This window comes from Chelonoidis abingdonii, chromosome 3, assembly GCF_003597395.2.
Source record: "Chelonoidis abingdonii isolate Lonesome George chromosome 3, CheloAbing_2.0, whole genome shotgun sequence".
Lineage (NCBI taxonomy): Eukaryota > Metazoa > Chordata > Testudines > Testudinidae > Chelonoidis > Chelonoidis abingdonii.
This window is the reverse complement of record NC_133771.1, coordinates 161636173-161660874: the sequence shown is the minus strand read 5'-3', so window position 1 is coordinate 161660874 and position 24702 is coordinate 161636173. Positions and strand designations below refer to the sequence as shown.

General features: G+C 42.9%; 1 protein-coding gene across 1 annotated transcript in view; it reads left to right on the top strand.

Annotated features, from left to right (window-relative positions):
• Nucleotides 1–24702, top strand: part of ALK (ALK receptor tyrosine kinase) — a 635008-nt gene that overhangs the window by 510813 nt on the left and 99493 nt on the right. Inside the window, exons 10-11 of the mRNA XM_075064275.1 lie at nt 19862–19956; nt 21046–21189. Coding sequence (XP_074920376.1) covers nt 19862–19956; nt 21046–21189 — 239 coding nt within the window. The remainder of the gene's footprint in view (nt 1–19861; nt 19957–21045; nt 21190–24702) is intronic.

Sequence of the window (24702 nt, the reverse complement as noted above, 5' to 3'; positions counted from 1 at the left end):
TGGCTCTCATGCATTTGCACAGTATAAAATATTTGGGTTGCAGCAGTGGTGGGAATGTTTTTTGTTTACACTATTTCCACTGGCAATAGGAAAAATAAAAAAATAGGAACATACCTTGGTTTGGGGTTTTTCTTTTCTTTGAATCGTTTCATCAGGTTTGTTATTTAGGGTTACAAAACCTACATTTGACGTCAGTTTTAAGTGGCTGTGACTCTTTGGAAAGGAGGGGTTCATCTCTGATTCCCCAGCAGCAAAGCTGCAGAGTTATCAGTAATAACAGGAGCACTCTCCTTGTTACAGATAGAAGCACCCTACATCCCAGATCAATCTATTACCTTTCATTAAACTAGGTTATTTACCACTTCAGTGCCACCAGCCCAGATGTATTTAATTAAACCACTGAAGCATATCATCTAACTGGTGCTTTGTCTTCCATTCTTAGAGAAGATCAGTGCTACAGCCTCTCCCTTAACCCCACCTTTTGTTCAGAAAGCTAAGAAGTGATTGGGAATGGGGGAGGGAGGAGTAACTGTTTTGCATTAAAGGCCTAATGTAGCATGAAACTATCAGGGGCTGAGACATATCCCCATTCTTATTATCCTTCAGGCAAATAAAATGTGATCTTTTCCACTGGATAGAGTTAAAGGTAATTTGTCAAAATTAGACATGAGTTCAAGCCATAGAATTGTCATCTAGATTTAACCATCTAATATTTAGTGTCGGGACCCAAGCTTTCAGTTCAGTTTATTACAAAGAGATAAAAGCTATTAGCAAGGTTGGTATGTTTAAGACTGGGTGTTGGATTGGACTATCTCTGTCAAATCAATCTGTGAGCAACAGCTTTGGAAGGGATGTCTTTCCAGCCCAGGGCAACAGAAGGTCCCTAAAAGTGGGGGGACCACTGGTGCCCAAACTGTGGCCCCACCGCCTGTGCTGCCTCTTCTTCCCAAGTCCCCATGCCACATAGCCCTTTCTCCCCAAGGTCCTTCCCCAATGCTGCCTTTTTCCCCCAAGACCCCATCCTCTGCTCGCTCCTTTCTGCCCCATCCCTTACTGTTGGTGATGGGGCCATAGCCTGCCCTCCCTTTCCCCCCCGCCACACACACACATTCCAGTGCTCCTGTTTCCAGCTGGTGAGCAGGGAAATTGTAGAATTTTAGAGAACCAATGACAGTGTTGCCAACTCTTGTGATTTTATCACCAGTTTCACAATATGTGGTGTTTTATTTACAGCCTCAGCTTCTGGAGACAAGCAATCAAATGGGAATCGCCACTTTCTTTCTTTCTTTTCTTTTTTTAAGTTTCTAGACCTCAGAATTACTGAGAGAAGCTGGAAAGTATAACTAGAGTGTATCTTGGAGGCTCAGAAGCCAGATGGCAAATAAAAATAAACAGAATGTAGAGGGTTCAGTCTCATGATTTTTAAGTCAATTCCATGATTTTCTGGGGTCTGACTAATGATTTTGAATGTTTAGGGTTGGCAATACTGGGATTATCTCAAAGTCATGTTAGCTCACCCAGATATTCTTTTATGTTTCACACTGATTCTTGCTGTCCAGATTTTCCTGAGTCTAGTAGGTATTGCCTCAGTTTAATTCAGCCTCTTCAAGAGGGTTTAGAAAATGATCGATGGGAGAAAAAAAGTCCTAACAACACAAGGAAAGCCCATAATTTCTTTTTCGTGGCAAGCTCATGTCACTCTGATTGGGTTGTTCAGCTTCTCATGCTTATCACAGGCCTTGTCTACACTAAAAGGTTAAGTTGACCAAGCTACATCACTCAGGTGTCAAAAATCCTCCCCTTCCCCCCCTGCCCCAGCAACATAGTTAAGCTGCCCTAACAGCGTAGATAGCACTAGGTAGACAGAAGACTTCTCTCAGGGAAGTGGATTACCTAAACTAATGGTGGGAAACCTGTGGCCCACGGGCCTCAAGTGGCCCATCAGGGTAATCTGCTTGCGGGCCGTGAGATGTTCTGCTGGCACGGCCTCCTGCCCCTCCCAGTGGTCACAGTTCTGCCTGCAGCCCACCGCTTCCCGCAGCTCCCATTGGCCAGAAACAGCGAACCACAGCCACTGGAAGCTGCGGGGAGGCCATGTGTGCAGATGGTCAATGTCAGTAAAATGTATTGTGGCCCTCAAGCAGATTATCATGATGGGCCACAGGTTGCCCACTCCTGACCTAAACTGATGGGACAGCCCCTCTTGAAAGCATAGGTTGTGTATGCACTGATCTGCTACAGCAGTGCAGTTGCAGCGCTGCAGCATTTCAAATGTAGACAAGCCCACATCCATTGTTCCATAGAGCCTCTTAGGTACCTAACACATTCAGCCTCTCCCAGCCTTAAATGTGGATGGTGAGGAAGAGAGCTCTACCGTAAAAGAACCATTCATGCAGGTAGGTGTTCAGCATATCCTGCTGGCATGTCAGTCCATTCGATGAGGTCACAATCTACATATATGGCTCTCCTTAAAAATGTCCCAGTTTCTGAGATCTTCAGGGCTGCTTACATGGTCTTCGGTACATACCTTCTCCAGACACTATGCCTTAGTCGGTGCCTCTAGATCTGATGCAGCAGTTGGCAATGCAGTTCTCTCCTCTGTAATGGACTCAACTCCAAAGCACTCTCTTCCTTATAGGAGTCACCCAAAGTGGAGCCACCCGAAGTGGAGCACCCACATGGATGTTACTCGAAAAAGAAAGAGAGGTTACTCACCCTGTGCAGTAACTGTAGTTCTTTGAGGCGTGTGTCCGTATGGGTGCTCCACTACTCACCCTCCTTCCCCTCTGCTTCAAAGTTTCCTTCTGAGACTCAGTGGTGGAAAAACAACTGAGGGCAGTTTGTGCACACACCCTGATATAACCTCGGTGAGGGGCATGAGGATATCAACGGCGCATGTGCAGGCCAAACAGACCCTGCTAATGAAAATCTCCAATCAGAGACACATGGGGGTGCACATGTACCTGAAGTAACCAAAGTGGAGCTCCCATAGGGGGACACATCTCCAAGAACTGCAGTTACTTCACAGGGTGTGAAATATCTTTCTTTTTCCCCCAGTGTATAACAGTATATTCTGTGGCAGGAAGGACAGTCGCGAATGCCCACCTACTGCAGTTCCATTTAGTAATGTTCTTCATTCATCCTAATGCCCTACTTTTGCAACACAGTTGGTGATAGGTGCACTAGCAATGCCTGTGATAGAATTGGTGCATGTATGTTTATTCCCTACGGCCCCCTCCGCTTTAATAACAACCTTGAATTCCAGGTGCCCTTTTATTGTTGGCTCATAGGTAACTTTCTGAATTAAAGTTCTTTTTAACTTTGCTTGACTGAGATGCCTCTATTTCTCCAGATAATTTCATTCCAACCAGGGGTATCTCTTCTCTCATTTTCCAAATATTTCTCTCTGGGGTAAGTGCTACCAGTGTGACATCTGTGCTATGGAAGCTATTAAGGTAACTGGGGTCAGTGCTCAGAAAGTTTGCTATTCTGTTGATACTTCAGTCCTGTGCAAGACAAATAATAATTATTCTAGTTAGAGACAGACCTTGGCCTTCAGAGAAATACCATTCTTAAGTAAGTAAGAAACATTATCTGAACGTACTGGCTTTCTGTGTCTCTATCTCTGAATGTGTGTTTGTACATGTAGTGGCACTCGTGTTCCTTTTCTCGGTCATCTTGACTGGAATGGATTTTTGATTGTAGTGATTATGAACCATTCCACGTTATAGCATGAAGAGAGCTGCATGAGACTGGCTATTGGTTACCTGCACTGTGTCTATGAGCTGACATTAAAAGCACTGTTGGGATTCCGAATTGTTATTAAAAGGAGGGAGCTGTGGGGACTTAATATAAATACAGGCTTTCTGAGCTCTCCACTCCAGGCAAAATGTTCTCAGCTTCTCCCCAGACAGGAGCAAAACAACTATACAAAAAAAGTAACAAAGCTGTGGAATACAATCTCAATTCAGGTGATGGAAGCAAAGAGAATTAGGGCTATTCTGTACAGGGAAATTTACCAGCATGGCTATACCAGCATAATTATGCGTGCAAAGCTGTGCTGGTAAATTTCTCTGTATGAATAAGGTCTAACTGAATTCAAGAGAATCCTTAAACTACTCCATCAGGGTTGGAGGAAGTAAGAAGGTAGGATTAAGATCAAATACTGATGGGTCTGAAATGAAACCCCTGATTTAAAGATCCTTAGTTTGGGAGGAATTGGGATCCAGATCTAACCTCATAGATGGGTGCCTGTTTCTATAATAGGTTCAGCTAAACTCCCAGATCCAAACTCTCCTACTGTTTGGGGAAATTATTATCTGAATTCATACTTTCTGGCTCGGGCCAAAGAAACCAACCAAAGAAAATGAATTCAGCTTGGCCTTAGATCGCCTTTCTCATCTCTAACTCTAAGTATTTGAGCTGCCACCATCATCTCCTGTGGTTGTGGTTTAAGTTTAAATAAGCCAGGTTTCAGAGTACCAGCCGTGTTAGTCTGTGTCCACAAAAAGGAATACTTGTGCCATCTTAGAGACTAACACATTTATTTAAGCATAAGCTTTCATGAGCTACAGCCCACTTCTTTGGATGCATAGAATGGAACATATATTGAGGAGATATATATACACATACAGAGAGCATGAAAAGGTGGGAGTTGTCTTACCAACTCTGAGAGGCCAGTTAAGTAAGAGAAAAAAACTTTTGAAGTGATAATCAAGATAGCCCAGTACAGACAGTTTGATAAGAAGTGTGAGAATACAAAGGGAGATAGATTCAATGTTTCTAATGGCTCAGCCATTCCCAGTCCATATTCAAGCCTAAATTGATTGTATCTAGTTTGCGTATCAATTCCAGTTCAGCAGTTTCTCACTGGAGTCTGTTTTTAAAACTTTTCTGTTGCAAAATTGCCACCCGCAGATCTGTCACTGAATGACCGGACAGGTTAAAGTGTTCTCCTACTGGTTTTTGAGTGTTATGATTCCTGATGTTGGATTTGTGTCCATTAATTCTTTTGCACAGAGACTGTCTGGTTTTGGCCAATGGCAGAGGGGCATTGCTGGCACATGATGGCATATATCACATTGGTAGATGTGCAGGTGAGTGAGCCCCTGATGTTATGGCTGATGTGATTAGGTCCTATGATGATGTCACTTGAATAGATATGTGGACAGAGTTAGCATCGGGCTTTGTTGCAAGGATAGGTTCCTGGGTTAGTGTTTTTGTTCAGTGGTGTGTGGTTGCTGGTGAGTATTTGCTTCAAGTTGGGGGGATGTCTGTAAGCAAGGACAGGTCTGTCTCCCAAGATCTATGAGAGTGAGGGATCATCTTTCAGAATAGATTGTAGATCTTTGATGTGCTGGAGAGGTTTTAGTTGGGGGCTGAAGGTGACAACTAGTGGGGTACTGTTATTTTCTTTGTTGGACATGTCTTGTAGAAGGTGACTTCTGGGTACTTGTCTGGCTCTGTCAATCTGTTTTTCACTTCAGCAGGTGGGTATTGTAGTTTTAAGAATGCTTGATAGAGATCTTGTAGGTGCTTGTCTGTGTCTAAGGGATTGGAGCAAATGCGGCGTATCTTAGAGCTTGGCTGTAGACAATGGATCATGTGGTGTGTCCTGGATGGAAGCTGGAGGCATGTAGGTAAGTATAGCAGTCAGTAGGTTTCTGGTATTGGGTGGTATTTATGTGACCATCGCTTATTAGCACAGTAGTGTCCAGGAAGTGGATTGCTTGTGTGGATTGATCTAGGCTGAGGTTGATGGTGGGATGGAAATTGTTGAAATAATGGTGGAATTCCTCAAGGGCTTCTTTTCCATGGGTCCAGATGATGAAGATGTCATCAGTGTATCGCGAGTAGAGTAGAGTCGTTAGGGGACGAGAGCTAAGGAAGCGTTGTTCTAAGTCAGCCATAAAAATGTTGGTATACTGTGGGGCCATGTGGGTACCCATAGCAGTGCCGCTGACTTGAAGATATATATTGTCCCCAAATGTGAAATAGTTATGGGTGAGGACAAAGTCACAAAGTTCAGCCACCAGGTTAGCCGTGATATTATCGGGGATACTGTTCCTGATAGCTTGTAGTCCATCTTTGTGTGGAATATTGGTGTAAAGGGCTTCTACAGTCAGCTCAGCTGATGTTGCTCAAAAGGGAGATTTGAATTAGTCTTCCTGTCCACCTAGTGAAACATTTCCCATCTGCTTCAGAAAGAAAGCAAATCCCATGGAATATCATCAGATATTCCTGTAGATCAGCTAAGATTAATTTATTTTTAGCCAACACTCCACCACCTGCCATGAATCAGAGGAACCATTTTAAAAATGGCCTTAGGGTTGAACAGGACAAAAGTAGTGACAACAAGGACATCAACACTTGAATGAAACCAAGAAGTTCCTCTTGTTCTCAAGCTAAGATTTTCCAGGACTGAAGCCATTAAAACCACTATCGACCATCATGTTGTTCCTGTAATGGAACTCAGCGTGCAAACATAAAACTGTCTGACTAGCATTTGCAATTCATGTGCAGATGCTGCCGAGGCAGGTATAATAAGCAGCAAACTCATGGCACAATTGTCAGCATTGATTTTTGTTGTTAGTTTTTTTTTAAATATCATCTGCAGTCTCTGTTCAAAACATCTCTGTTTGTAAGGCACAATATGAACATTAAATCACTTAAATCCATGTTAATCCACAACCTTTGAGCATACTTATGGTCTGCCAACAGTCACTGCCTTTAGGACTTAATCCCAATGCCTATTAAAGTCAATGGGAGCCTTACTGTTGAGTTCAATGGGCATTGAATCAGGCTCTGAGTGATTAGATTAGTGACAATGTTCCTGTGCTACATTTTTTTGTACAGAAAGAGGAGAGAAAAGTCATCCATATTTTTTTCTCACTCATATGACATCTCCATCTTCAGTTTTGATTAAATTTCTCTTAATTAGCCCATTAAGCTAAACCACTGAAGCTAATGATTGAAATGTTGGTTGACTAATGAACTTGTTTCAGTGGAATTTGAGAGACATCATATTTCTAAATGAATAGTGACATTAAATCAGAGAGAAAAAAGATGAACTATTTGTTGCAGACATGCTGGTCTCGGGACAAAGTTTTTACTGAAGCTCCATTTGTTTTACAAAAGAAATAAATGAAATTAACATAATCCCACAGTAATAATGGTGGATCTGAAGGTGTTTGTCATTTGCATGTTTTTTTCCCCATTTGGGACTCTATAACAGGATACACTTACACTCCTTGCATCTGGATCTGGGGATCTTCTCTTGCTTGGTCTAGCACACCTTCCACAGGACTCACCACCTTCTCTAGAAGTTGCTGTTACCCTTGGGGCTTGATCTCTTATAACGTCCAGCAGACTCTTTTGCTATTCTGCCTCCAAACAAGGCCTGGCTCTCTCTGTGGTGGGATTGTTGGGAACTTTTCAGAGTCTTCTGCAGCTCTTCTTGCAGTTTCCCAGCCACTGCAGAGGCTTCTCCTGGTCCAGGCTGCAAAACCATCAAGCCAGCTATAGATCCTGGACAAGTTCCTAAATGTGAAAGTGTGGGGTCCCATTCTTGTCTCTTTTCAAGCTACTAACTGCTTGGAGATCACCTTCTGGTCAAACACCACATGGTTTATTTCACTGTGTTTGCCCAGCAACCTGTACAAACTCAAGCAACTCTGCATTGACAATATCTTACAATCCTTAGCTCACCTTTACCCCCCTCTCCCAAGAGATCTGTCCTCTGCCTTTCAAAAGCCTGCCAATTTCTGTCTTCCCCACAAGTACTTCCCTTCCTGTCATTTTTATCTTGTGGGTAATGAGCTAATTAGCCTTTGGGCTCTCAGCTCCTCCCAATCCAGCAATTAGGCACAGCTCTTCCTAATCAGGGCTACTCCCAAGCAACTGCTTGTTGTTGCAGTGACCAGAGTACTGTATCCATTACTGTTTCCTAGTTGTCACAGATCTCCTCTGAATTCAGACAAATTCTGGTCTTGTTCATATCTCCTTATGTAGTTAAGAAAATAAGAGTTCTGGGCCTAGAACAGGGGAATAAAAGTTCAGTGTTTCTGTCACTGACAAATAGAGACAAGACTATCAACTTATTGACCATACAGGAAGTCTGGTGAACACAATGGGACAAAATCTGCCATCTGTTATGTCTGCGCAGCCCAAGTTGTAGCAATGATGCTTAATGTTAACTTCAGTGAATGTAACAAAAGACAGAAATTGGCCTATTCCATTTACCGGATTTCTTATGTGGCCAGCTTAGATGATAGTTCTCTCTCCATAATCAGAACAATTCTGTGCTGGCAGGAGAGGCTGATGAGACATGACTATAACAGGCAGCAAAGAGCAGACTTCAAAGAATGAAGAGCCTGGATTCAGCCCAGCCAATCACCCAAAACTCCAGAATCAGTAAGGGTCAGAATTCAAAAGTGCCTAGCGAAGGAGATAGGCTTCCAGTGGGATTTTCAGTTTCCCTCTTTAGGCATCTAAATATCTTTGAAATCTGGCCCTAAGGGCTTATCTGAATATTCTTGAGTCTGCAAAAGTTGCCTTGAAAACTGTCATGAAGAGCCTTTCTTTTACTTCTGTGAAATGAATTGGTGAGTCCACATCACAAAAGTCACCTCTCTAACTGGCATTCATTTGGGAGCCTCAGAAGAAAGGTGAAGGGCCACAGCAACTGAATTCCAGATAGTCCTCCAGTTTAGTACCAAGGCATGTTGGGGTGCTGTGGAGGAAGATTGTACTGCCATTTTCTAAGTGGTATCTATTCTGTGGACAAGCAGAACACCTCACAACTGTCAATATAACACCTTTCACCTGCATTAAGTTCATGCCAAAATGTTTTTAAACATTTGTGAAAACTCTGTCCCACACAAACTGCAGGCCATGTTAACACACACATTCTCCTGATAGAAATACGTATTGGATAGGTAGCCCAGATATTTCCTGTAGGACTGGGTGAAAAGAGTTCAGTTCTTCTTCGAGTGCTTGCATATGCCCATTACACTGTAGGTGTGTGCATGTCTCAGGCGCTGGTGCCAGAGATATTTTTCCTAGTGGTACTTGTAGGGGCAGCCCAAACTATTGTCAAACTCCTCATGCTCTGAAGTGAGTGTTTAAAAATCAGAACCTTCCCAACCACACCTTCAGTTCCTTCTTACCATCCAGGTTCAGAGCAATTGTGTTCCCTTTGAACAAAAGCTTTTCAGGTCTGTCAGTGACCCTTGTTTGCACTGTCTCAAGTGCTTGGGTGAGGGTCATGTTAGAGACAGGGCATTCTATTGTTTTAGTTTTGAGACCAAGAGAAAGAAGCCAAGGGAGGAATGTCTCTGTTACATCCTGATAGAGACCACTCTTAGATGGGCATCGGACCCCACTTGGTCGTCCAAGGGAAGTTCTTCCTCCCAAAGTGCTTGGCCAGCTCCAATAGAGTCCCTTCACTGGGACAGTCTTTTTCAAGGCCCAAGACTTCAGAGCAGTCCCAGCTTCGGAAACACAAGGAGACATCGACATCAGCTTTTTTTAAGTCCAGAGAGCAGGACTCCTCTGCAGAATGTCATGCCAGTACCCACAATGTGTCTTTTGTCTTGCCACTTTCTGCTACCAGTGCATACAGATAGATCTGAACCATCAACTGAAGTGCCCTCCTTGGGAATGTCAAGTCCTCTTTGGCTGCAATGGAGCAATCATTCCTGATCACTGTGGGTAAGCACCCTGTGTCTGAATGACTACGCCAGAGGCTTATGCCATGGCCAGGGATTTGTTATGCCTGTCAGTACCACCATCCCCATTCCTTCAGAGTGAAGTCCCTCTTCCAGCACCAGCACAGCTGCCAAGGCCATTGACACCTGAATGCTTTGTTGTGGGGCCGCCAGCTTCAGGCTTGGTACCGGCTCCTTTCACCTCTTATGGTCCAGTACCAGTTCCTACACAGCACATGTTACCAGCAGCCAGGAAGCCAGATCCAGATCTCGGTCACCAAGGACCCCTCTTAGTACTGTGCCACCATAGGTCTTGGAATACTTAGAGTATCCATTGGATAGGCTTTCAGGTATCTCAACGCTGCGAGTCCAGAGCTTCCTCCTGATCCCATTCTCATATTCCCTGATTTGGGTTTCAGAAGATTTCAGCCAGGGGTTGTGATGCTGGGGCCAGATATGCCTGGGGCTTGATACCACACCAGCCCCTTCCATGGCCCTATTGTATGCCCTAGGGAACACCTCCAGCATCCAGATCTACATCACCCATACAGACAGTACTGAGGAGTGACAGCCTCTACTGAACAGCCTTTGGACTCTCAAGCTCAGAACTGACTTCAACCTACTTTTGAGCTGCAGCCTGCTGTGGTAGCAAAGGAACAGCATGAGGAGCTCTTTCTTTTCCCTTCCCTTCAGATATCCTCCTCATTGCCTGATGAGGCTCTGGTACAAGATGACTCCAAGATATATCAGGGGCTCCTCAGGAGAATGGCAGCTTATCTGGGCATTCAAGTGGAGCTAGTGGAGGCGAATACCCACAAACTGATCAACATTTTCCATCCCACTTCAGAAGGGGATGGAAAATAAACCTTACCTATCAATGAGGCTATTATGCAGCCAGCCAAAATACTCTGGAAAACCCCATCCTCCTTTCCCCATGTGGCCAAACATATTAAACACAAATACCAAGTTCCACCTCAGGGATTTGGATAATTTTATTACATCTAGTGTTCCGTGTTTTCAGTTTTTATTTGTAAAATAATGATAATAATCTAGAAATTTTTCAGTGTTTATTTTCCAAACATTAAAATCAGGATGAAATTGGGTTAAAAATAAAAATAAAAACATTGGGAAAAATCAGGGGAAAAAGAAAACCAAAAAAACTTTTATAATATACACATTTTACTATAATATAATTGAAACTTTTTTTTATGTACAAAAGTATTTTTTTTGTCTCTCTGAGGTGGTAGTTTTTCCAGAAATCCACATAAATTTCTTCACAGTATCCTCATTCATGTTGAGCCTCTTGCTGCCTTGGAGGTAGTCCAAGTTGGAAATTATGTGCTCTGCATCTATAGATCCAGGGGGCACGCTCGGAGCTTGCTGTGCCACTTTGCTAAAGTTGGAAAGTGTGTCTTGATGGCTGTTCCAAAAAGCCAGCACATCCAGTGTCATGGTGTCAGTGTTAGGCATGTTCATGTACGTAGTAAATGTGCCTTTCAGATTTGAAATTTCATCGTTAGTGGCAAATGGTTGAAACCCTCTGGCATAACAGTCATAGTCTATTGCAAAATTCACCTTGAGAAAGGGGTAAACATCTGGATGACATTCCAAAAAGCCTCTTTGGCACCAAACACTTCAGGGTTCGTATTGCGGGTCACAGTCATCTCCCATTGCTTGCTGAGCATTGTGTTGAAGGTTTTGACCACTTTTTGGTTTTCTCATGTTTGAGGTCAGAAAGAGTGCCAGAAACAGCTAGGGTTTCTCGCCATATGTTTCTCTTACAGATTTTGTGCTCAATTCAGCTGAGATTCTGGTTGTCAGGATCCGGTGAACATCTGTACTGGAAATGTGGTGGCAGCAATCAGAGAAAATTACAATGTTTTCTGTGCATCACACAATTATTCCAAATTTTCACCAATGAACATTAGCTTGGTGTGCAGAAGCTGACAGTCATTTTGGTTATTTGCCAGTCTCTTCAGAGTTTCTACTTTAGAACCAATAAACTCAGGATGATTTATGAGATGCATTAGCACAATCCACGTGTTATTTACATGACAGGCAGCAAAGTACAAGCTCATGCACCGATGTGGCACAACAGGGGTAGGTAATTGGCAGTCAGCTCTGTGCTTGTCTCACACTGTGTGAAAGAAAGCTTTCAACTTGTCTGAGTGCTTGAAAATGGCTCTGAATCCAGTGAATCAAGATTTCAGATCTTTCATTTCTTCTATAGCAGTAGCTGCTGACTGCGCAATATTAATCAGATGAGCAGGATAGGTAATATGTGGCAGCTCCAGTTTCTGATTGAGTTTAATTTCCCTTGCAAATTTAGCCATGTAGGAAGCAGAATCTGTGTTAGTTGCGGCCACATTTTCCCAAGTTAGCTGGTACCATCTCAAACATATCCGTTATTGCATTGATAAAACCGGTATGTGCAGAGGAGATGAAATGTCACATTAGCACAAAACAATGCGGGTTTATTCTCTTTGAAATCAAAAAGCAAAAATAAAAGGCCAAGAATCAGCGGTCCAAAGCATCAAGAGACTCATTAAAAATCTGACTAGACATCATATTTCCGTCAAGTATCAGAGGGGTAGCCATGTTAGTCTGGATCTGTAAAAGCAGCAAAGAATCCTGTGGCACCTTATAGACTAACAGACGTTTTGGAGCATGAGCTTTCGTGGATGAATACCCACTTCGTCAAATGCAACATATATTTCCATCAATTTCTTCCATTAGTTTAGACACTAAAGCATCATTTTCTTTCAGATATTTACGAGTGAGGTTGTCTGCATTAGCAAGGGTTTTTGTTACTGGACAGTATTGTCGCACAAAGTCACCAGTAGGCCCCTCTGCTATTAACAGTGGTTGTCCAGCGAAACAAAGAATACACACAAATTCATTGACACAGTTTTGCTGTGTCCTCTCTTTCATAGACTCATAGGTCAGAAGGGACAAATATGATCACCCAGTCTGACCTCCTGCACAAAGCAGGCCACAGAACCCTACCCTCCCACTCCCTTCTATAACAAGCCCTAACCTATGTTGAGTTATTGAAGTCTTCATTGTGGTTTGAAGACCTCAAGCTGCAGAGATCACACAAGTGACCCATGCCACGCTGCAGAGGAAGGCGAAAACTCAGGCCCCTGCCAATCTGCCCTGGAGGAAATTCCTTCCACCAAATATGGCGATAGTAAACCTTGAGCATGTGGGGGGCTCATCAGCAGCACTCAGAAAGAATTCTCTTGCAGTATACACAAATTCCATCCCTCACACATCATCCCAGCGACTCGGATTGGAGCAGTTTCTGCGTGATTAATCCTAACGATCAATTGCCAAATGTGACTATCCTATCTACCATCCCTTCCATATAAAACTGATGCAAGCTTTAGTCTTAAAGCCAATATTCTTGCCCCATATCCCTTGAAGGCTGTTCCGAACTTCACTGCTTGAGTAAATGGTTTAAAGACCCTTCATCTAATTTCAAGAGTCTTAAACTTCCTAATGCTCAGTTTGTACCCATTTGTTCATGTGGTCTAATTGGATACTTAAGCTTAATAATTCTTCTCCTCTCTAAATGTTATCCCATTATATTATTATAAAGATCAAGCATATTCCCTCGCAGACCTTCTTTTGGGCTTAGCTAAACAAGCCAAGCTCTTGACGTCTCCTTTCTAAGGCAGGTTTTCATTGCCTGATCATCCTCTAGCTAGCCCGCTCTCTGAACCTGTTTCCTAGTTTGAATTTCGTCCTTCTTAAAACGGGAGACAGACACCTGCACGACAGCATTCCCGATCTCGTCCTTCACTAGTGTCCTATATAACGGTACAACCCTCCTTTATCTTTTTGGAATACATCGCCTGATGCTCCTAAACTGGTCATTGTTTTAATGGCCCATAATCACATTGGCGTCATAGTCGCTCCTGTGATTCAACCAATACTCCAAGGGTCCCTTCTCCTCTTCTCTGTTGCTTCCACTGATGTTGTCCCAGTGTATATCTAAAATTCTTATTAATCCCTAAATGCATGACCTTGCACTTTTCACTATTAAATTTCATCCTATTACTATTACTTCAGTTTACAAGGTCATCCAGATCTTCCTGTATGATATCCCGGTCCTTCTCTGTGTTAGCAATACCCCCCAGCTTTGTGTCATCCGCAAACTTTATTAGCACATTCCCATTCTTTGTCCCAAGGTCAGTAATAAACAGGTTAAATAAGATTGGTCCTAGAACTGATCCTTGAGGAACTCCACTAGTAACCTCCTTCCAGCCTGTCAGTTCACCCTTCAGTATGACCCGTTGGAGTCTCCCCTTTAACCAGTTCCTTATCCACCTTACAAGTTTCATATTGATCCCCATCTTTTCCAATTTAACTAATAATTCCCCATATGGAACCATGTCAAATGCCTTACTGAAATCGAGGTAAATTAGATCTACTGCATTTCCTTTGTCTAAAGCCCAGGTGAAACCTCCTGATATTGACGGTTTATCCCAAAGTTCACTTGCTTCTTTAAGCTTCTTATGTCACTTGTGTTCAACATGCTTTAGTCTGTCAATGTAAGCACTGACCTCAATGCTGCTGTACTTGAAGCACAAGGCATCCTCTGCACTCCCTGCTTTACTTTTCTTGAAAATTTCTAAGCACCGATTTTCCTATTCAGGCACAGATTTGTGGTTTTGCCCCATGTTTACCTTTTCTATCTGTAACCCCTAAGGAGCTTAGCTAGGTTCCTGGGACTCTGTGTGCTGGCAGTTCAGGGAGAGGCACACTGTCCCAGATAGGAAGGGGAAGCCAAGGGCAGATTCCGAGTCTGCTGAGCAACCAAGAGGGAGAGAAGAGAGGCACCCATATAGAACAAGAGGGGCCCCTCTTGATTGGGGAAGGATTACAGGCATGCCTGCTTGGGGGAGGGGACAGAGTCAAATGATTGACAAGGGAAAGCCTGGGAAGAAGAGCTAATCTGACCAATAGGGAGTGAGATACCCTCCCCTGGGAATCCTGGAGGCAGGAGAAGTCATTTTGGAAGTACTCTGGAGCCAGTCACAGAGAGGGCAGAACTAGCTGTGTGGGGATGCAGAACCCAGGCCTGTCCATCCAAACCCATAAGGAGATTGGCACTAACGGAGGTAACTAAGTGGATAGGGGGCGTTTCACATATTTCTCTGGGGAAGATTGATTGTTTCAATTCAGTGCCATACTAAATGGACTCAAGTGAAATAGGCACGCAGCCTCTCTTTGTGAGCCAATCATAGCACGATATTAACGTTTGATTTTCCGACCTCCACCTTGTGGGTGTTCTGTGTTTTATACTGTGGAACTACTTCAATGCTAGCGCTGCAGGACAAAACAGTCACGTAAAGGACTACTGTTTAACCAAAAAAAGTATCCAAAAAATACCAAGTGGATTGATAAATGGGCGTATATCAGTAAAAACTGAACTGCTTTTAATAAGGGAATTAGTAATTCATCAGTGGAAACCGGTAACAACTGAAAATGCAGAACACTATTTACATCCCACCTCTGACTCTTTCGTAGTGGCCATGGTGAATGAGAAGAGCCAGCAGGGCGGGGCTAAGGCTACCTCAGAGACAAAGGTCCCCAAAAGCGTGACTGTTCTGGTAGACAGACTTTTATTCTTCAGCAAATTTACAACTTGACATTGCAATTACCATCAGCTGTCAAGGCAGGACTTCTGTAGCAAGGTGGCAATATCTCAGTTTCTGAGCAAGTTATCAGAAGGTTCCAGAGAACAATTTTAGTCACTCATCTCGGAGAGCTGCCTCATTTCTCAATCAGCTTTGCAGGCTTCTTTGGATGCAGCAGATTCTGCAGCCAAGGCAACAGTGATGGTGGTGACGATGCTCCATTTTTCCTGATTGTAGTCCTCAGGGAATCCTGCGGATGTGGAACAGGCAGCTAAGGACTTCCCCTTTGAGAGATGTGAAGAGTTCTTATCTAAAACAGAGGATGATTTGTACATGCTAAAGGACTCAAGCGGTTTTGAAATCCTTGGGCCTCTACACTCTGGCAACAAAGAGGGCAAAACATTATTCTAATACCAACCTAGGCAGCAATATTACCCTTACTGTCAGGTTGACCAATCTAAAAGAAGGCAAAGGTCCAAGAGTAGGAGACTGATGCCTTCTACCTCCTCAGTTTCTTTGTCTGGGCAACCTGAGGCCTCAAAGCAGTTGATTTGACTCTCATGTCAAGGACATGCTACTTGACCTGGATCTCACTAGCCCTCTTCCGCCTTTCTTGGACAGGTTATGCTATTTCCTACATGTGTAGCAATCCATCACCTTGGAGCACTAATTCTCCACTTCAGGTTATTTCATTGCTTGTGTCTTATAAAACCAGAATCCCAAAGAACTGGAGAACAGACTATATGCAAAAGTGGTGCATTAGCCAAGATGGTATCCTCATAATCTCCCCTTTTCCGGGTATTATCCTTATTTAATATAGAAAAAACTGAAGCACAAGGAGATAAAGGACTTGTCTATGTGATGCAGCAAAGTGCTCTAGAGAGGTGTGATTTACAAAATGCTCTAACCTGTTTTGCTTTAGTTGTCCCTATGTAGGCCCTGCTAGTGCACTAATTAATGCAGACTAGGTACCTTTTAGAGCACAGCACATCAAAGTGCTTTCCAAATCACACCCCTTTAGAACACTTTACCATGCCATTTAAACCAGCTCTAAGTGACTCTCCCGAGGGCACATAGTGAGTCAATGACGCAACCTGTAATATAACCCAGGTCTCCAGCCACTCAGTCCTGTGCCTTAAATGCTAAATGTGTTGTGCCAAGTATTGAGTGAGGGGAAGGTGAGCCATTTGGGATGCCTAATGTCACTGTCTTCATTTGTACACCAGTACCTAGAATACTTTGATTATTTTATTCAAAGCATATTGGGGTTTCAGCTTTGGATGGGTGGGTAGAGAGAGGCCTGTGTGTGGGTGCATCACTGTGGACTGCAAAAGTAAAAAATGTTGTGCAAGGCTTTCCTCAGCTTTACCCCCAAGCCCGTATTAATTAGGACTCAGGTGATTGACTAAAAACTCCAGAGCTGCTGGCAGTACCAGTTTGTTGCAGCACATAGATGGGGAGGGAAAGGACTATGCTTCTGTGATTTTTTTCTTAGGAGTTATTTAGATCAAGCTGTTGCTTTCTAGGTGATAAAGGTAGTTCAGTTCAGAAAACATGTTTATGTTTTGACATCTCATTGAGTTTCCTCTGATTGTTAGCAATGGTTCTCCTTCAGAATATATGCAATTCGCAGTGTCAATCAGCTTCTTTTAAACAGCTGCTGCTTCTGTCTTTCAGAGCATTCTAAAAATCATTCTATTTTTGATATGTTTTCTAGCTCATATCGCGCATTTCATGCTGAGGAGAGAAACTTCAGTATCACAACATTACAGTTTTCTATTTGCAGAAATAAACCGTAAAGGGATAAATAAACTCTGATCAGGGCATTTGCATGGAGATAAGGGGAGAGATTTTTCTACCCTGTTTCGCTCCCTTTATGCCACTCACGTGGTGCAAAGAGACCACCAGCAACTTTGCTGCTTGTGGATTCCTGGTTGTGCCAGATCCTTTGCCTCTGTCCTTGTGGTCCCTAGCACAGGAAGGATGACATTGGTGGGGACTGGAAGTATGTGGAGTGGGCTTCACTCCAGCTATCCCCAGCTTGACAAATAGTCTGGGTATGTCTACACAGCAATTAAAAACCCACAGCTGGCCCATGTCAGATGACTCAGGCTCACAGAGTTTGAGCTAAGGGGCTGTTTAACTGCAGTGTTGAGGTTTGGGCTTAGGCTGGAGCCTGGGCTCTAGTACCCTGCAAGGTGGGAGGGTCTCAGAGCTCGGGCTGCAGCCCAAGCCGGAATATCTACACTGCAATTAAATAGCCCCTTAGCCTGAGCCCTATGAGCCAGAGTCAGTTGGCTCTGGCCAGTGGTGAGTGTCTAATTGCATCATACATGTACCCTGGGAGACCATAGACAGGGTAGACCAGCCCTATGACTGTGCTATCCTGGGCTGGAGATAAGGCAGAGAATCAGGAAGCAGCAGAGAATTTGGCTCAAGTTCTTTCCTGTTTTTAAGATTTCATATTCTCTTGCTCCTCAGTCCTCATCTGAAGGTATCATTTTTTGTGGCCTTGATACAACGTTTGAGACCAACATCTTGTCCCATCATCATGGTTGGTTACTGTTAGAAATTATTCTTGTGTCCTAGGAAAGGATTATGACTCCAGGCTGCAAAGAAGCAGCAGGAATGGATGAAATTGCACAGCTTAAACTCTAAGAGTCAGTTTAAGCCCATGAGTACCCTCTATCATTACACTGACTATCTATTGCAGAACTGGAAATATTTATTGTAAATTAATATTTTTGCTATATCAATTGCCTTGAAAAATAATTGAAAATGAATTTGCCATGATATTTCTTCCTAGCTCCCCTCTGAAGACCAGCTGGGAGCATGAAAGTGATTTAATGCAAATGTACGCTCAGTCTCTTTTGCACTAAAGTAAACAGTTCTACAGTTCCTATAGTCTGCAAGTGGCAAATCCTTCTGTCATTTGTCTTGCAAGATCTGAGTTAGAGATTCTGAATTTCCTTTTGTTATGAATCGGTGGTAAATGTATACTCCAGTGTAGAGGGCAGCAGATTGATGGTAAAATTTTCAACAGCACCTTAGTGACTTAGGCTTCCAAAGGGTAGATCCACAGAGGGATTTAGGTGCTTAACTGCTTCTTTAGGTGCCCAAATCCAAAATTTAGATCCTCAAAACCTCTGCTCAGTTACCACCTAACTTTATAGGTGTCTAAATTCCCTAGGCATCTAAGTTTCTCCAGGTAAAGTCTCCTAGGTGCTTAAAATTCTGCTGCTAGGCATGCGCAAAACTGCCTGAGTCTTGACGCCCAGCGCCTAACTCATGTCTAAGCCCCGGCATGTTCCTCAAAGTAGGCATCCTCCTGCCTATCTTACATGTCGGGCCCAGTCCAGAAGGTTTTCTCGTAAATCCCCACCTGGATCGGGGCTCCTACAAAACACGGTTAGAGGGGGCAGTGGTGGGGGTTCTCCCTTTTTACCCAAAAGCCCTGTGGCTACAGCACTCATCCAGGTTTAGAAACAATGATTTTTTTTTTCAGTGAATAGTTAAGTAGCTGAAAAATGCATTTCTTGGGGAACCAAAACTGTTTGTGAATTTGGGTCAGATACAACAAATGTGATTGGGCCAGAGAGAGAATGGAAGTCATTGTATATAAGCACAGCGGTTAGGGTTACTGCCCTGGGAGGTGAGAGACCTGGGTTTAAATCCCTACTGCACATATGGCAGAGGAGGGGTTTGAACTTCACCCCCCTTGGTTTCTTTGAAAGAAAGGCCTGACCTGGCTTAGGAACCTATCTCCAGGAAAGGGTTCACAGCTGTGAATCCCGAATGGAGGGACGAGCCTCCCTCCAGCCTGAAGTTAGACATGTAACTGCTTTTGAAGGGTAGGAGTTATACCACACTCCTTTCCTCAGCATTTCCTATTGACTAGCATGGGCAGCTCCCTGCTCAGCATGCTGGCTTTTGTGAATCCCCTTCCTGGGCACCTAACTCCCCACATGTATTGAATAGGGAGCCTGGGTGCACAACTCAGGGCTGTGAATCTCACTAGGCGACAGGACCCTTAAACATTAGGCAGTTCAATGCTGATCCTCAGTTATCATGGTGAATCCAGCCCAAAGTGCCTAAGTTGCTTTTGAAAAGGGAACCTATGCTCTGAAGTCACTCAGGTGCTTTTGAAAATTTTACACTGAGTATCAAGAAAATTGGTTTCTTTTCATGATTCTGCCACAGACTTGCTGTTTGAGCTTGGACAAGACACTTATTCTCCTTGTGCCTCAGTTTTGCCTTCTGTAACAAAAGTATAAGCATACCTAGATAGATACAGAAGGGAGTATTTCTACAGTCCCCATCAGCATAGTACTCAATTGACATTTGCAAGACAGGATTCAGTATTCTTTCTCCATTACTATAAGATTGAAGGATCGTATGTCAAAGAAGTAGTTTTCTCTTTTCTAAAACTTATCCTTTTATTTTTGGTAAGTCTCTAGTCACATCTCCTTAACATAACTAGATCCCTTTTCTTTTCTCCTATCTGTACAGATTTTGGCTTCAGATCATCACTTCATGGGAAGAAGAATCCGATGCCATTATTGCTTTTGACAATGTCTCTCTTAGCCTGGACTGTTATCTAACAAGTAAGTGTGCCTTTCATTAGTCTTTTATTTGTGATTGGGGAAGAGGTACAGTTGTATTATAAATCTTTCCAGAAATATCAGGGTAAATCCCTGAAATTGTACCTGTGTGCAGAGGGAGACTCTTTCACTATGTTTTATCAATTTCCTTGAGCTTTAACTTTACATTTGAATGGATCATGAGACATATGGTGCAGGAGTGTCCACTACAGATCCAGATGGTGGCATCACGTGTCTACACAATATGGCTCAAAAGCCAATTTGAGGTTGCAAAACATTTCTCCTTAGCTCGTTTGCCATCTGTGACAAATAAATGAATAGAAATTGGATGCTGCCTGGGAAAAGACGTAAACCTAGGTATTCTGTGATTGACAGTAATTTTGTAAGACCATCAAGTGAAGTGTCCTTGTTGGAATAGGGCAGTTTCATTTGTGTAAGTCAAAGATAGGTCTGAATCAAAATCCAGGATCTAAACTGTCCTCCAAACTTCAAAGAAAGTTTGGATCTAGACCCAAACTTCATGGCTGGCCCAGTAGCTATAGCTTGCTCAGTCAAAACACCAGGTTACAGAATCTCTCCATGCTCTGGGGAAGTTCAGATTTGGATTCAGCATTTATGGCTGGCCCATCTTTAGCCTCGTATGTGGCTAATTATTTAATATGTAAGCGTGTTAAATTATCCCAGTATCTTCCTGCAACCTAGAACAGGAACTGATGTGAAGATGAGATAGCCAGACTTTAAATAGCAAATAAATATTGTTACTCTATCTACCATTTTAGTACCTAATCTTGGTGAGGCCCACTCTGTTAGATTGTCCCCCTTTCAGTTCTCTATTTCAGCTTATTAGCTTCATTTGCTTTCCTTTTTTGTTCAGCATACTTTCCTCTCGCCTCCTTTTCCCCTTTGTTTGTTTCAACTCCCACGGCAGCAATAAACTGCCCTTCTGCCCTCCTTTTAATATTGTTTTGCCCTGTGGCTGGCAGACTCTTGCCCCAGGTAGAGTGGCCACCTGCTGTAACTTACCTCCATTTGCTGAGACACACACTGTCTGAGTGCAGTCATAAACCAGACTGTGGCTTTTTTGTGTTCTAGTCAATAGAGAGAAGACATCTCGAGATGCAGCTCCGGATTCAAGCAATCTGTTCATCAAAGGAGATAGCCAGAAAAGGATCAGATTGGAACAAAAGATTCTGGAGAGCCTCCAACTCAGCACTGTTCCCATCTCTGGTCCTGCAGGTAGGGAATTTCTCTAGCTGAGAATCATTTCAGGGCATTCAGCTTTCACAGTAATGCAGATTTCAGTTAAACGCAACGGAATCCAGTATAGTTTATTATCAAAGAAAACATATAAAGCCTTTCATAAGCCTCTGACAAATCTAACAGATCAGAGGAAATCAAGCATCATTAGGTTGTTAATTACAACTAATTTGGTTTGTGAGCTGCAGAAGAAAGGAATATGGATGAGGGGAGATTCTTCTCAAAGTAGAGTAATGGTCACTTTGAGACTGTAAATTTGTCTGGCCTCTTGATTGTTTGGGGAAAAAAGTCATACTCAAAGCAAAATATACAGCGAAGTCCAATCACTAGTCCAATCCATCCTGGTCTAGTCACACACCTCCGTAGCTAATGTATCTTTGCATCAGCTAGTGCCACTTCCCCTCTTTTTGGCATTAGATTAAAATAATAGTGAGAGATTTTTAAAGACATCATCTCAGGCTAGTTTTAAGATGCAGCAGTTAGCATAAGAACGGCCGTACTGGGTCAGACCAAAGGTCCATCTAGCCCAGCACCCTGTCTACCAACAGTAGCCAATGCCAGGTGCCCCAGAGGGACTGAATCCAACAGGCAATGATCAAGTGATCTCTCTCCTACCCTCCATCTCCTCCCTCTGACAAACAGAGGCTAGGGACACCCTTCCTTACCCATTCTGGCTAATATCCACTTATGGACTTAACCTCCAAGAATTTATCTCGTTCTCTTTTAAACACTGTTATAGTGCTAGCCTTCACAACCTTCTCAGGCAAGGAGTTCCGCAAGTTGACTGTGTGCTGTGTGAAGAAGAACTTCCTTTTATTTGTTTTAAACCTGCTGCCCATTACTTTCATTTGGTGGCCCCTAGTTCTTGTATTATGCGAACAAGTAAATAATTTTTCCTTATTTTTTTTCTCTACATCACTCATGATTTTATATACCTCTATCATATCTCCCCTTAGTATCCTCTTTTCCAAGCTAAAAAGTCCTAGCCTCTTTAATCTCTCCTCATATGAGACCCATTCCAAACCCCTAATCATTTTAGTTGCCCTTCTCTGAACCTTTTCTAATGCCAGTATATGTTTTTTGAGATGAGGAGACCACATTTGTACGCAGTATTCAAGATGGGGGCGTACCATGGATTTATATAAGGGCAATAAAGATATCTGCATTTTATTTTCTGTCCCTTTTTAATGATTCCTAACATCCTGTTTGCTTTTTGACCGCCGCTGCACACTGCATGGACCTCTTCAGAACTATCCACAATGACTCCAGATCTTTTCCCTGACTCGTTTGTAGCTAAATTAGTCCCCATCATTTTGTATGTATAGATGGGGGTTATTTCTTCCAATGTGCATTAACTTTACATTTATCCACATTAATTTCATTTGCCATTTTGTTGTCCAGTCACTTAGTTTTGTGAGATCTTTTTGAAGTTCTTCAGTCTGCTTTGGTCTTAGCTATCTTGAGCAGTTTAGTAACATCTGCAAACTTTGCCACTCACTGTTTCCCCTTTCCCAGATCATTTATTGAATTGTTGAATAGGATTGGTCCTAGGACTGACCCTGAGGGACACAACTTGTTACCCCTCTCCATTCTGAGAATTACCATTTTTCCTACCTTTTGTTCCCTGTCTTTTAACCAGTTCTCATCCATGAAAGGACCTTCCCTCTTATCCCATGAAAACTTAATTTACATAAGAGCCTTTGGTGAGGGACCTTGTCAAGGCTTTCTCGAAATCTAATGTCGGGGAAAAGAAGGGCTGCCCCCAGGGAGCCGGCTATCGGGAACGGGAACTCCAACTCGGAACTTCGAGACTCTGATGAACACTGCGACCTATGGTCCAGTACCAGGAACCGGGAACCTTTGACTGTACAGCTTAGGAACAACAAACGAACACAGACAGACAGACAAACCTGAGAGCTCAGAATCTTCTTAAACTCTACCAATACACAACACGGAACATAAAAAATCTTACTTACATACATAAAGTGAGGGCGTCAGGTCTGTCGATGGCTAATAGTTCGATCCAGCTTGTGACTTACCGAAATCAGAGCCTACGGACCACGCCTTTACCAACCCCATAGAGATTTCAAAAGGTCTCTTACCTCTCGGTGGGCCCGGGGTTGGGAAAGTGTCCGCGGTCCTCTGATCCAGGCAAGCCCTCTTGTGGTTCCCGGCCAAACGCACCAAATTGTCGGGGAAAAAGAAGACCACCTCTGTGATTGATCAGAACAGCCTGAGGCACCTTTATTGAATACGCCTGTGCACAGGCGGAGGCCAATGTCCCCCTGCAAGGGTTAGGCTGACCTGCCTGTTACAAAATGTTACTGAGCTTATAAAGGTTAAAACCGCAAAACGTCACACATAGATACAGCCTTATTTGGAATTCAAATGCTAACGCTGCAAACATGACTAATATTTACCTAATGGCTATACATATTGCTATTTAGAAAGCAACTCTCACACCTTTCCTATTTTCCTGTTAGTCTTTGCCATCAAGTCTGCGGTTTACCGTTTTAGCACTTTTCTGTAGTCTCGACGCCAGGGTCAGCTGTTTAAAACTTAACAATCTCCTGGTTCCCCTTTATCCACATCTAGTTCCTCTTTTGGGCCCTGACTACATCTTTCTGCCTCAGCATGCCCTTTGTACAGTAAAACAAGCTAAGTTAAAGCTCTAAATTATTTTTGCTCAAAGGCCTAGGGCCTAAGATAATAGGGGGGGGCGTTATTTTCCCTAACACTAAGTACACTATGTCCACTGGATCCCCCTTGTCCATATGTTTGTTGACCCCTTCAAAGAACTCTAATAGATTAGCAAGACACGATTTCCCTTTACAAAAGCCATGTTGACTTTTGCCCAACAATTTATGTTCTTCTATGTGTCTGACAATTTTATTCTTTACTATTGTTTCAATTAATTTACCCAGTACTGACATTAGACTCACCAATCTGTAATTGTCAGGATCACCTCTAGAGCCCTTTTTAAATATTGGCGTTTCATTAGCTATCTTCCAGTTATTGGGTACAGAAGCCGATTTAATGGACAGGTTACAAACCATATTTAATAATTCCACAACTTCACATTTGAGTTCTTTCAGAACTCTTGGGTGAATGCCATCTGGTCCCAGTGACTTGTTACTGTTAAGTTTATCAATTAATTCCAAATTCTCCTCTAGTGACACCTCAATCTGTGACAATTCGTTATTACCTTTTGAGTTTTTAGCTAGCCGTTCTTCAAACTCCTCTTTGGCTTTTCTTATTACATTTTTACACTTAATTAGGCAGTGTTTATGTTCCTTTCTATTTACCTCACTAGGATTTGACTTCCACTTTTTAAAAGATGACTTTTTATCTCTCACTGCTTCTTTTACATGGTTGTTAAGCTACAGTGGCTCTTTTTTAGTTCTTCTACTGTGTTTTTTAATTTGGGGTATACATTTAAGTTGGACCTCTATTATGGTGTCTTTGAAAAGCATCCATGCAGCTTGCAAGGAT